The 14,306-nt window shown below is 44.4% G+C and overlaps 1 protein-coding gene across 4 annotated transcripts in view; it reads left to right on the forward strand.

The window, feature by feature from the left end:
- The window catches only part of Acsl1 (acyl-CoA synthetase long chain family member 1), a 66,440-nt gene that overhangs the window by 45,452 nt on the left and 6,682 nt on the right, over nt 1-14,306 (forward strand). For 3 of the 4 annotated variants that reach the window (XM_034520380.2, XM_076914112.1, XM_076914111.1), the window contains exons 8-15: nt 3,939-3,971; nt 4,106-4,157; nt 4,618-4,691; nt 6,944-7,021; nt 10,725-10,859; nt 11,746-11,880; nt 12,759-12,854; nt 13,702-13,774. In XM_034520380.2, the coding sequence (XP_034376271.1) occupies nt 3,939-3,971; nt 4,106-4,157; nt 4,618-4,691; nt 6,944-7,021; nt 10,725-10,859; nt 11,746-11,880; nt 12,759-12,854; nt 13,702-13,774 (676 nt within the window). Of the gene's footprint in view, nt 1-3,938; nt 3,972-4,105; nt 4,158-4,617; nt 4,692-6,943; nt 7,022-7,085; nt 7,164-10,724; nt 10,860-11,745; nt 11,881-12,758; nt 12,855-13,701; nt 13,775-14,306 lie in introns of all 4 variants that reach the window. The other variant, XM_034520383.2, reaches the window with a different exon arrangement.

The raw sequence follows: 14,306 nt of genomic DNA on the forward strand, positions 1-14,306 counted from the left end.
GAGGAGTTGCCAACCAGCTTACTCCCCATGGTTTGCTCAGTTTGTTTGCTTATATAACCTGCCCAGGGATGCTACCACCCACAGTGAACCAGGCCCTCTCATCAATCATTAATCAAGAGACTGGCCCATAGCCTTGCCTATAGTCAGTCTGGTAGAGGCATTTTCTCAATTGAAGTTCCCTCTTCACAGATGACCCCAGCTTGTGTCAAGTTGGCTTGTGTTAAGCTCACCACCATACCATACCCAGTTCCCAACATTAGTTTAACATATTACCTGGAGAAGCCTCACAAAAGGAACTGTAGTACTCATATTTTTCCTTGGTACCAGTGAACCATACCAGTAGACACTGAGACCTTCAACATCACACAGGTGGATGTTTCTAGTTTGTATGCTCTGTTTAGTCTTGACTGCCTTTGTTTCTGAAACCAGGCCAGACACAGAAATCTGTCTCGTCATTCGCCTGTCCCTCTGTTGACTTTCCGTCCATCCATCCATCTGTCTGTCTGTCTGTCTGTCTGTCTGTCTGTCTCTGTGTCGCACGCGTCTATGTTATGGTACATGTGTGGATATCAGAGGACAGGTTAGTGGAGTTGATTCTCTTCTTCCACCACTTGGGTGCTGGCGGTCAGTCTTGATCGGCTAGTGCCTCCACTGAGCCATGGCGCCCACCCTAATCATTTCTTTCCCTGGTTTCTTCTATAGATCTTAGTGAATTTCAATCATGAATTGTTGGTTAATTTCTGTCCTACTCAGGGTTATTATTGCTGTGATTAAACACAATAACCAAAAGCAAGTTGGGGAGAAAAGAGTTTGTTTGGCTAATACTTCCACATCACTACTCATCATTGTAGGAAGTCAGGATAAGAACCTAGAGGCCATAGAGGGGTGCAGCTTATTGGCTTTCTCCTCATGACTTGCTCAGTCTGTTTTCAGACTTACAGAACCCAGGACCACCAGCCTGGGGATTGCACCCCCAGCAAGGGCTGGACGCTCCCTGATCAATCACTAATTTTACAAATTCCTATAGGCTTGCCTGCAGGTGGATTTTATGGAGGCATTTTCTTAATTGAGGTCTCCTTTTCTCAGGTGATTTTAGCTTGTGTCATGTTGACTTGTTTTTATGTTTGATAATGGTATATTTTCAGTTTAGGCACAACGTAACCATTCTAGAATCAATGGGGTACATATGATCTGACCCCAACACTGACTGGCCTTGGGTCAGGAAGCAAGGAAGCCAGCGGAAGGTCCTTGTCACTTGTGCCTCATAGGTAATAGATTCCAGAGAAGAAGCTGCACCGTTACTTAAGGTGTAAATCTTTTTGTGAAACTCTTATACATATGGCTTTAATTTCTAATTTATTAGTTCTCTACCTTCTATAGAGAATGAGAGGTACCGAGCACGGTCTGTGGAACCTTTGCTTAGGAACCAGTACTCCACATGCATGCACACGGTGTATAGAATACAACTCCAGATGTATTTTTGCCTAGGCTTCATTTTTAAATTAGAGTGTAGCTAGACTTTTACCTAGAATTTTATACTGGAGTGAGTTTGGGGTTTTTTTTTTGTCTTCGTTTTTGTTTTTTCATTTGTAATCTTTCATGCTATTGAAATCTTTTCCCCTAACTGCCTTTTGGTCCTCTCTTCTGAGATGTACACATAACATGTTCTTTCCTTTTGCCTTTTTAACCACTGCATGAAAATAAAAACATTACTTGTTGAATGACTGAAGATTCGTAGTACAGAGTTTATATTGCAATCCTGATTTACACTAACCTGCATAATGTAATTTATGCATTTTAGACATTTTGTAAAGCAAAAGTGGAGAAGAAAAGAATATAAAATTCACATTATAGTTGATCCTGGGGGTCATTTACATTAATCTGTATTTACAATAATCCCTATATTTGTAGCATCAAGGTAGAACATAGGCATTTTGGAATATTTGCATCTTTATATCTTAATTATGAACATTTCCAACATACAGACTGTTGAGTAATACAGCTTACAGTCATGTTCCCACCTCCCTACTAAATGAAGAGTCAGTGGTTAAAGTTTTAGCACATCTGCTTCAGGCATGGCTTTACTCCTGTATTTATATTCATATACCCAGCCATATATTTTATTTTTATTTTATGCATTTTCATTAGGTTACAAATTTTGTTATTCATAGATACTCCAGTATACTTGCCATTCACTAGAACTCAGCTTTATTCATTTTTAACCTAAAATGGCCACTTTTAAAAGTAATCATATTTTTCTCTAATTAATGGCAAGATAAACGTAAGGCTCTGAAGCCGTCACTGTGAATACTACACCAGTGGAGATCATGTGTGTTCCCATACATTAAAAGCAAATTGCATGCGATTATGGCTTTATATGTTACTGGGCATCAACTGAGGAGTCTAGAAGTCACGTAGGAATTTTGACAGATGAGCGGAGCATGGTGGTGCAGGCTGTGGCTCCAGCATGTGGGAAGTGGAGGTAGGCGGGATCATTTCAAAGTCGTCATTAGCTGCCTAGCTATTTTGAGATTAGCATGGCCTATGTGAATGAACTCCTACCTCAACAACAGCAAAATGGAGACATTTTGAATAGATGAGTAGGCATTTGAAGCCAATGAAGAGTATATGGAAAATACTTTGCAGAAATCCCGTGCTTTAGCTCCTTGTTGACTGTGGGGTGGTTTTTGGTGTTTTGTTTTGAGCTGGTGGCATTGAATGTTGCCCAGGCTGATCTGGAACTTCTGGGCCCAAGCCATCCTCTTGCCACAGATTATAGGTGTGTGCATAAGTGCCCAACCCTAGTTGACTTCTAAGTAAACATCAGTGTTCTTGTTTTTAATCTGTGGTCTACAGTGTATGTAATTTAAATTGATTAGAAGTATGCTGGGTGGAGTTCTGTGAGCCCTGAACATGCCCATCTCATTTGCATTTTGTGGCAGGTACCAATGTATTCTCAAGCTGCTGTCCACCTTTACTAAGAAAAGAATATAAGTTTTTTTTCTTTTTCATTTTTCTTTTTTTTTTTTTTTCCTGAATGGATATGAAGGCTACTTAATGCAGTAAACTGAAGTAGATGCCTGATGTGGAAGCCTGCACGGAGCAGCTGTTCCTAGAGACAAAGCTTAGCTCCGTCTTAATGCCCACTCCAGAGCGCCCTCCCAGCCTTCTTGCAGCCCGTTACAGTGTTACAGTTCGGAGTGCCCGCATCCTTCTTCCCTGTGTGTGGGGCATGCATAGCTGAGCCTCGATAGCATTTAGATCGGGAGGGGGTTAGTTCCTCTCACGTGTAGGGAGAGCTCACTGAGGCCGAGCCAGGCCATCAGTGAGTCCATTGTCTGCTGGCAGAGGGTGCTGAGGACCAGCAGGTTTAGGTTCAAACACAAGGCTTCGTTAAAGGCCCTCAGAGGAAAGCAGAGGGAGGCTGGAATACAACGCAAAGGACTTCTCTGTCTTTGGAATCAATCCTATTTCCAGGGTCGTTTATGTGCTTTTATGTAAGAGATGGACAACTGGAAAATGGCTTCCTAGAACAGTAGATACTATGGCTTCTGTTACTTAACATTGCTCATATTCATTTAATTTGAAAATGGTGTTTTAGCCAGCTGTGAGTGAAGTTTGCAGTAAAGGCAGTAACTTGGGAGGGGGAGGGGCTTCCTTCTTTTATTTTTTTATGTGTATGGGTGTTTTACCAGCATGTATTTGAAGCACATGTGGGTACCTACCAACTGAGTTCAGAAAGGGGCATCAGATCCCCTAGAACTGGTCCACAGGAATCACAGATGGGTTTTGCCATGTGGGTGCTTAGAATGGAACCTAGGTCCCCTGGACCAGCCAGTGCTCTTAACTGCCAAGCCATCTCCACAGCCCTGACTTTATACTCTTCATAGTTAGAGAATCTTAATACTGAAGTTTTTTCTCTCTGTCTTCTAATTAAGGACCTTGGAAGAGTGAACAGAATGAAGCCCAAGGTAAGCAGTTTTACAGCCTTCTACAGCTCTGTTCCTTGCAACATCCAGTCATACTGTTGGAAATGCAGATGATACCTTGTTGGTTGATATATTCTATTCTGATTCGTACCCTCTCTTTTAAACATTTTCTTCAGCCTCCAGAACCTGAAGATCTTGCGATAATTTGTTTCACAAGTGGAACCACAGGTATATTTTGAGATGTACTTGCTTCAAAGCAGTATTTGGAAATCCATGATCTCTGCTCCCCCTTTAGATAATGTAATTGTTGGTGGGAGCAAGAAAACAAGAGATAGACAGAGACCGAGAAAGGTCATCCTGTTGCTCTGTGAGACAGTCACGGGATCTGAGGATGCTATCTAGTTAACTCAGATTACTGAAAGTGACCTCAGATGTACTCCGTCAGTGTCTCTGCAGAATAAGATTCCCAATTTTCTTCCCCTGTTGATGCACATGAAGATTTTAATGAATGTTTAAGGTAATTTCATGATAGTGAGTTTTCTCTGAAGGATCTCAGGCTGCTCCAAAATTTAGTATTACTCAGTTTGGCTCCCCAGAGGGTAGAGCTATCTGAAGCCCTGATGATAGGGGGTTTCTGTCATTCTTGGCTGGAATATCTAACCTTGTTCTCCTTCCTGTTGCTCTGCAGGCAACCCCAAAGGAGCAATGATCACTCACCAAAACATTATAAACGATTGCTCAGGTTTTATAAAAGCGACAGAGGTAATTCTTGAGGATATTTTTATGGTTTTTCACATTCATTGATTGACTTTAGGCCCCAAGAGAGAGAGAGAGAGAGAGAGAGAGAGAGAGAGAGAGAGAGAGAGAGAGAGAGAGAGAGAGAGAGAGAACGAACTAAGTCCTCCATCACGCCCACATTGTATGTGAATAAGACCTGGACTTGTAGTGAGGCCAGAAGTCCCCTTCTCTCAGATGCTTTACCTGTGGACCTAAGCCCATAAGCCTTACTATGACATTGGGATGAATCACCAGATGGAATTCTTGGTGGCTTTCTGTGGGGTAATATTTGAATGTCACCCTATACTTTTAGGAAAAGACAAAGGAGAAACCTTTCCGTGCCTTTACTAACGTGTTAGAAACCTAATTTTCTTTAAGTTACCAATGAATGTTAAAGACAGCTAGCTGAAGGTTTTAATTCTGTCCTGTGGTCTTTTTGACTCCCATTATATAAGACAGATTAAAGTCTGAAACTCTAGTTAATTGCATGTCCTCTTAAGGTTTTCTGTCCACAGGTTGTAGTCTGCACGGGTTGCCATTAACAAAGCACTCCAGCCCAAGTGGCTTAAACAACAGATGCTCATTTCCCTCCGTTTAGGAGGCTGAAAGTCCAGGACCAGCTGCCAGCAAGTTTGGTTCCTGGTGAGGGCTCTCTTTAGGGCTTGCAGATGGCTGCCTCTTTCTGGGTCCTCTGGTGTCCCTTTCTCTTCTAGAAAGACACCAGGCTGCTGGGTCAGAGCCTACTTACTCTCAAATCTAGTCATATCAGGGCCCTATTCCCGACATGTGGGGCTTAGGACTGTTCTGTGTGAATTTGGGAGGGGGACAGAGTTCAGTCCCTAACTCCAAAGATAGCATGCATGCCTATCTTTGCAAAAAAAGCATACATTTGACAGTATGCTTTTGCAGGCTCTTGGGAGTATTCTGTAGCCCTGCTTGTGGCAGGAGACTGTCTGCACCTAATGGTTTAGAGAAGTGGACGTCTTTCTGTGGTGGATGCTGGGCTGAGTTTTGAGGATGCTTCCACTTGGTTTTACTCCACTCTCACATTTCTTGTTCTCACCCCCTTACCTTTGTGTGTGTGTGTGTGTGGGGGGGGGTGTATGCTGTATTGTCAAAACTCAACACTTAAAAGTGAAATTTGAATCTCCCAGTAGACCTTCAGGGTCTTTGAGATGACCGAACTTCACTGAAAAACAGTTACACTATCAAGAAGCACTGCTAACTTCTAACAGCACCAGCATGATTTTTGTAGTTTATCAGAAATATTTTTTTTTTTAAAATATGGGTGCTGGGAATGTACCTCAGCAGTAGAAAGCATGCCTTCCATGTTTGTGGCCCTGGCTTCACTTCACATTAACACACGCACGCACACACACACACACACACACACACACACACACACACACCAATGTACATATACTCACACTCCTCATATCTGATCGGCGTAACTGCAAGTGTATAAGCGAGCCTTCTTTGTGTTAATAACATGCACTTACGCGCAAGCCCTAACTGCGTCCACCCATCCCTAAGAAGACCCACTCTGAGGACAACCAGGCATCCATACTTAGTCTGCCTGTGGACTCATCTTGGTCTGGATCGAGCAAATCTCTTCAAGCCAGACTTGAGGTAGCAGCAAACACTTTTGAGTGTTTTCCTGAAATGGCGGAGGCTGGAAGATAAAGATGTTGTTCCAGTTCATCCACTAGGACTGTTTGTACCACCAATCCAAGGTCCTGGGAAACCTCTTCCTGCTTCCCTTTGCAATAGAACAGAGCTGTCCTGTCAGGGAGTGGACCTTATGTTGCTTAAGGGGCAGTGGAACCTGCCTGGTACGGGGTCTTAACTGAAAGAGGAAGCATGCGAAGCGCATAGTCTCTCAACACTCCAGTTCAAGCAAGATTTTCTTTACGGGGAGGTTGGTAGTTGTTCTGAAGTGGCTCTTCTTGGTTATTGGAAATGATTTACACTCTACTTGACTGAGTGTTGCTTTGGGACAGGGGATGCAGCCCTGTGGTAGAGCACTTGCTAACATGTGCACTGCCCTAGTACCATCCCAGTAATACTAAAAAAAAAAAAAAAAAAATTACCTTTTATTCTTTAGTGCAAAAAAAAAAAAAAATACAGACAGAAGAGGCTGTTCTGAGTGTTGAGGGGCTGTGCACCTGCTCTGAGAGAAATGGGAGGCATCTTGGAAGTCTTAACTTTTCTCTTCTTGCTGGTGTCCTTGCTTTCAGAGTGCATTCATCGCTTCCCCAGATGATGTTCTGATATCTTTCTTGCCTCTCGCCCATATGTTTGAGACCGTTGTAGAGGTAGGCGTCTTCTGTGTCTCCCTCCTTGTCTGCATGTGCCCTGCTAAGTTTTTTTGTCTTCCAGAGTGCACTGACCTTGAATGCCAGTGACACACAGATTTCGTACTTACCACTGGCACACATGTATGAGCAGCTGCTACAGGTAAGTGTGGTGCTCAGCCTTCACACACATGGACACACATGCACACATACACAAATGCGCATACACAGGCACACACATGTGCATGCACACACCCGCAAACATATGCACACACACACATGCACATACACATGCACACACACATCCATGTGCACACTCACCCATGCCCGTGCGCATGTACAATGCACACACCAGTTCTTCACTCAGCCCATTACAGCAGCAGCACAGGTTATTAGAAAGAATATGAATTCTTGTTCTAGGTCCATGCTGGGTATTTGAACTTTAATCCAGCAGTTGAAAATCAAGGGTTTGAACATTCAAAGAATACCCATAAGGACACAGTTGTAGGTAAACAATTAAAGGAAGATTTTTTCTTTTTCTTTTTTTAAAATTGAAAATAACTTTTTCATACAGTGTGTTCTGAACTCATTCCCCTTCCTCATCTCCTGTACACTCCCTTCCTCCCCAGTCATCCTTGCCTTCTTTCTCTCTCTTCAGAAAACAAATAGGCCAGTAAAAACAAAAACAAAAACAAAACAAATCCAAGCAAGCCAAAATAAAACAAAGCAAACAGACAGACACACACACACACACACACACACACACAGAGACGGGGAGAGAGAAAAGAGAAGATACAGGCCACAAACCCCACATATACAGGCACACACACAGGCACACAAAACCCATTAAAACACAAAATTAAAAATCATAATAGATTTACTGGTCAAAAGACCAGTAAAGTTTTCTAAGAATAAAAAGCATTATGAGACAAAACAGCTCCAAAAATAACTTTGGTTTTATTGTGTGTTGGTCACATACTGGGCGTGAGGTGTCCTTTTTGTGTGATTTGTATATCTGGTTAAACTTCTTTGGAGTAAGTTAATTTTCTCCTGGAAATAGTTGTCAATCAAAGATAGCTTCTAAGTTAGGGATAGGGGCCTGTGTTCAGTTCCCCTTAGTGCTGGGCCTTCATCTGGCTTAGGAGCTGCTGGCCCTGTGCATGCTGCCACGGCCTCTGCGAGGTCACCTGTGTGCCAGTCCTGTTGTGTCTAGAAGGCCTTATTCTGTCCCCATTGGCTCTTACAGTTTTTCATCTCTTCTTCCATAGAGCTCCCTGAGCTGAGGGGAGGAGGGTTTGATGGGGACATCCCATTTGGGACTAAGTGTTCCAAGGTCTCTCACTCTTGGCACATTGTCTAGCTGCAGGTCTCTCTATTAGTCTCATCTCTAAAGGAAAGTATTTGTATTCGTTGACTTGGAGGCACCTGTTATGGAAGAAGCTTCTTTTAAAAAAAAAATATTTATTTATTTTCATTTACATAAGTACACTATAGCTGTCTTCAGACACACCAGAAGAGGGCATCAGATTCCATTACAGATAGTTGTGAGCCACCATGTGGTTGTTGGGAATTGAACTCAGGACCTCTGTAAGAGCAGTCAGTGCTCTTAACCGCTGAGCCATCTGTCCAGCCCAAGAAGCTTCTTTTGCAGCTGGGCGGTGGTGGTGCACACCTTTAATCCCAGCACTTAGGAGGCAGAGGCAGACGGATTTCTGAGTTCGAGGCCAGCCTGGTCTACAAAGTGAGTCCCAGGACAGCCAGGACTACACAGAGAAACCCTGTCTCGAAAGACCAAAAAAAAAAAAAAAAAAGAAGAAGCAGCTTCTTTTGTGCTTCTCACTGATACACAAATTAGCTAAATATTCTCACTAATATTTGTATGCCCTAGGAGAGAAGGGTAGTGTTTAACTGACCTTTGCCTGGGTTCTCTGTACATATCTGTACACCTGGTTTAAAACCTGACCCCAAGGGCAGGGAGATAACTGAGTTGGTAGTGATTGTCCTACAGGTGTAAAGACTAGAGATCTGTCCCCAGAACCCATGTGACAACTTGTAAGCCTAGCATTGGTGAGGTGGAAGATCTCTGGAGCTTGCTAGTCGGCTAGCTTAGCCTAATCAGTGAGTCCCAGGTCTCAAAGAGAGACCTTGCCTCACAGCAAGGCAGATTGTCTCCTGAGAAACACCACTGAGGGTGTCTTCTGACCTACATGTGCACGTGTGTATCCTAGAGTGGATTAGCGGGAGAAGTTGGGGCTGGTGGCACAGACTTGAAATCCTAATACCCAGAAGGCAGAGGAGAGCAGATCTCTCAGAATGCAAGACCACACTAATCTGCATAGTCCAGTCAGGTCAACACAGTGAGACCCTGTCTCCAAAAAGAAAGAAAATAAAAATTATGCAGTGATCTCAAGTGAATCGGTAGTGAGCCACAGATTCTGCTTGGGGCCTTAGAGGTGAGGCTGGGAGCACAAGCCTTTGGCCTCAGTACTCAGCAAGGAACCTCTGTACTTTTCTTTCTTTTGTTTGTTTGTTCACCTTCCAGTGGGGAGTAGAGAGGGAGGGAGGAAGGCAGGGAGGAGGGGTGGGGCAAAGACAGACAGAGAGAGGAGGGGGTGTTCGTGTGGGGAGGTGCAGACTTGCACATGCCATTGTGTGCATATGGAGGTCAGAGGACAGCCTTTAGTTGGTAGTCCCTGCCTTTTCCCCTTGTTGTAGAAGAGGGTCTCTCTGCCACTTGAACTTGACTAACTGGCCCCCGAGCTTCTAGCGTCTCCTGTCTCCTCTGCATTTCCCTGTACACTGTACAAGCTGTACGTGGCTTTTTCCTATTTGTTTATTTATTTTGTGTGTACACAGATGGGTGAACACAGAGGTCAAAGAACAATTTGTAGGAGTGGCTTTTGTTCTCCCACCATGTTTAGGCTGGGGATCGAACTCAGGTCCTGGGACGTGGCTAGCCAGCACGTTTACCCACAGAGCCATCTCACCGTCCCTCATTGTATACTTTTGAGTTTCTGCCTTAAAACTGTTACCTTTCTGTCATCTTTTGAAATTTTTCTTTTAATTTTTAGCTTAATTTGGGCAGGTGATTTGTCTAGTCTGTTTAGGTGGCCATTACAGTTTGCAGGAGAGAGGAAGAGCCTCATGTGGTATAACCTTGCAGACACCTGCTTGGAGTCTTGACTCCAGCCAGTTCAGTGGGTTTTCAGAAAGTTTGACTTAGATTCAAAAAAAAAAAAAAAAAAAAAAAAAAAAAAAAAAAAAAAAAAAAAAAAAAAAAAAAGAAAAGAAAAGAAATGAGAGTTTAATAAGCCTGGTTTGGAGGCAGTGGGTATTTCTTTTGAGAATAAATAAGTTCTCAAGTTCATGGAAGGCTACAAATATTTGGGATGTAACACATAACCCAGCCAACAGCTGTTGCTTGTCAGCCCCAGCTAGCCCTTCTCATCACCGTTCGGAAGAGCCTCCCCTGGTTTTACACTAACTCCTGTATCATTGGGAATACTAATTGATGGTGGGAATACTAACTTTCCATGTTTGTACAGAGGCAAGTAAATGCAAACATATTTTAAAAAGAAGAAGAAGAAGAAGAAGAAGCTACCCATATTTAGGAAGTCTAAAGACTTCCGGAAGCTGGTTTGAAACCTTAACCCTTGCAGGCTCCCCTGCTGCATGGAGGGCTCCTTGCAGTGTTGACAGGTGTGCTGTCTCTTTTCACTCTTAGTGTGTAATGCTGTGTCACGGAGCTAAGATAGGATTTTTCCAAGGAGATATCAGGCTGCTTATGGATGACCTCAAGGTGCTTCAGCCTACCATCTTCCCCGTGGTTCCCCGACTGCTGAACCGGATGTTTGACAGAGTGAGTCCCAAGCAAGAAATGGGAGGGAACAGAAGGTGGGGCTGTGAGTCCGGTGGCCAATCTGATGAGGGGTCAGCCATGCACCCTCTGTGTCCATCCGCTCATTCCCATAGACTGTGCATGTCCACTTCTACAGAAGTAGGACTGAGTTACTGCACAGAGCTGTTGCTAAGAGGAGAACACACAGCACACTGTAGGTTCTTTGCTGTGAGGTGCAAGGTCAGTTTACTTTTCATGTTCTCTGATCGGCACCTCTCATCTAGAAAACAGACTGTTCCTTCCTGTTTCCTCCAGGTGCTAAATGGAGCACATAGATACTTATGAGATGGTTTTATCATTGTCCCCCCATCCAAGCAGTCAAAGCTTGGGTGGTTGGTTCAGCGGTCTTTAAGGATGTCAGTGCTGGTGCTACCATTTAAAACACTTACAACACCCCAGGAAAGAACCCTGGGGTTCTTTACCTACTCTTTATCACCCCACCCTCTTGCCTGCTAGTCTCCTAAGCAACCAATATCATACCTTCAAAATACATTTCAGTATTTTATAATATTTTTTAGCCAAATACTATTCCAGAGTATGGTTAGAACACATTGCATCTAGCCATTCCTTCATTAATGGTCATTTGGGTGGTTTCAGCTTTTGGCTATTGTAAATATCCTTGCTTGTAGACACTTGTACACAGGTTTCTGTGGTCGTGTTTTCATTTCTTGTAGTTGGGCCACAGGGTAGATTTATACTTAATAGCTAGAGGGTCTGGACAGTAGCTTTCCCTCCGGCAGCCACAAGGCTCCTGGGTGCTATATCCAGCGTGCCATTGTCTCTCCCCCCCCCCCCTTTGTTTTGGCTGTCTTGGAAGATGTGAAAACCTTACTTCTTGCCTCATTAGATTTTTGGACAAGCAAACACTTCAATCAAGCGATGGCTATTGGACTTTGCCTCCAAAAGGAAAGAGGCAGAGCTTCGCAGTGGCATCGTCAGAAACAACAGCCTGTGGGATAAACTCATCTTTCACAAGATACAGGTAGCGGATACACTCCCCTCTCATATTCCCATGGAAAGTGTGTGTGTGTGTGTGTGTGTGCCTGTGTCTGTGTGTCTGTGTGGGGGAGGCAGGAAATGATGCAGGTCTATAACCCAAGTTAGGTGGCTTAGGTAGGAAGATTGCAAGTTCAAGGCTAGCCTAGGCAATTTAGTGAAACCCTCTTGCAAAACGTAGTGAGACTTACTTGTAAAGTAAAAAGAGGGGTAGAGACACAGCTAACTCAGTGGTAGAATGCTTGCCTAGCATGCCCATAGCCTTGAGGAATTAATCACTTGCACACACACACACACACACACACACACACACACACATGCACACATGCACATGGGCATGCACTCAGGCCCACGGAGTTGGAGTGGTATGAAGCCAAGAGAACATAACACATTTCTCTTCTTTCTGGCACCTGTCTCAAGGTTAGAGACAGGGCTACTATGTGAACCCTGTTCTCCAGCTACTGCTGAACAAAGCTAGGTCTAGGTGGAAGGATTTGGAGTATTTTAGCCTTCCTTCAGCTTTTCTGGAACAAGTCTGCCACTCCAGAGGTAACGTTTCAAACCTGAGATGAAGAATGTGTAATAGCAGATGCTGTCCCAAATGCCAAAATGTAGGAGTTGCCACAGATCTGATCCCTACGACACCCAACAGCGGAGTTGCTGCCTCAGTGCCAAGTCTGCTAGGAGGGAATGGGAAGCTCTGGGATGAGCTTGGTCCTGGGTCCTGATGTGAATGCTGTCCAAAGCTGCCTGTGCCAGCTGCAGGGAGGCTGGTTGGCTGTGACACAGGGTCCCAAGCAAGTGTGTGACAGAGGAGCTCTGATTTGTGCATGTGTAACCCTAACTTCTCTTTGTCTTCCAAAGTCGAGCCTGGGTGGGAAAGTCCGGCTGATGATCACAGGAGCAGCCCCCGTGTCGGCCACAGTGCTGACGTTTCTGAGGACAGCGCTCGGCTGTCAGGTGAGGCCCAGCAACACCCGATTATCCCAGGCTTCATAATGCTATGTGCCGACTCCCTGATGGACAAAATCGTATGTGTCTTGTTTTACAACATGGTGTGTGAATCCATCAGGTAATGAGTAAGTTACCGCACATTCTTGTCAGTTTTGTGTGTGGTGAGAACATGTAGAAACAACGCAGCTGTTTGCAAGTAGAGAGTACAGTGTGTTTTACTCTGTGGTCCACGGGATTTTCCCAAGCGCAGGCCTGTCTACACAGTAGATCACTTGCGCTCAGTCCTCTTCCACACACTCATGTGTTCACCCAGCATTTCCCCAGGCCCCCCAGTCCCTCATCTGAACATGTCTTGGTTTGCTTGGAAAGTAGGTTAGCTCCAGATTTCCTAGAGAAATAAATCTGTATGTGTTTTACCCTAGATAAAATAATTTTGTCTAGGGTATGGCTTGAGCCGTGTCTTTAGAGCGTGGCTTCAGGGATGGGATGGGTCATCAGAGGTAAGCCTACCACACACTGCTAGAGGCTGTTAGAAAAGGCTGGGTTTGTGGTGACACTCAGGGCAGGTGTGACATATCCTGGATCAGCAGAATAGGGCTACTACCAGGTAGGTAGTGACCCAATCCAATGGTGGCTCCCCCTTCCCTGACACAGGAAGTCGAGTAGGAAGGTAAACATGGAAGACGTTCAGGGTGCATGTTATGCTGTTGAGTGTACTTACTAAATTACTAAACTGAAAGTTAAAAGATTTCAGAGGCTAGGATTCCTCGGGAGTTAGTAAAACTTGATTTCTTGTGTACTTCCTGCAAAGACATGGTTGTTCCGCGTTAACAGTGTCTTGTTTCTTGCTAAGTTCTATGAAGGCTACGGACAGACCGAGTGCACTGCCGGCTGCTGCCTGAGCTTGCCTGGAGACTGGACAGCAGGTATGGTTGGCATTTCCCAACTCCTCATTGGAGTTCGAGGTTGGGATTACTGGAAATGGATTCGTTGTTGATTGGGTCATTAACCTCCTTGCACAGCAATAAGTCTCCAGAAATTAGGCCTCAGTCAAGTAGTCCTGAGCTGGGTAGAAAATGGTTGCCGTACCCAGGGTGTTTAGGCTGTGATACACCCTAGCAGAGCCATCTGGAGAGAAGGTGCCTCCTCCAGCAGATCTGCTAGTGATTGAGCAGGGTCTCATCATTTGCTGGTGGTTTTAACCCAAAAGAAGCTCTTACAGTTGTATATGTGCCAAGCCAGGTGTTGAATCTGCTGATAGAAATGAACACAAACCCTCTGCCTCAAAGAAAACAGTAGACGATACCCACAGAGGTTGTCGGGCCTCCTCAGTGGATAAGGTCTGTAGGAAGGGCGCGTATGATGGACACCGTGTGAGTGTTAACCCGGAGACACTTTGAGAATGTTAGAAGTTATGGGTGTTGCTTAATAGCATTGTGCTGTGGGGTCGTAAAGCTT

Source organism: Arvicanthis niloticus, chromosome 16, assembly GCF_011762505.2.
Source record: "Arvicanthis niloticus isolate mArvNil1 chromosome 16, mArvNil1.pat.X, whole genome shotgun sequence".
In the NCBI taxonomy this organism is placed as follows: Eukaryota; Metazoa; Chordata; class Mammalia; order Rodentia; family Muridae; genus Arvicanthis; species Arvicanthis niloticus.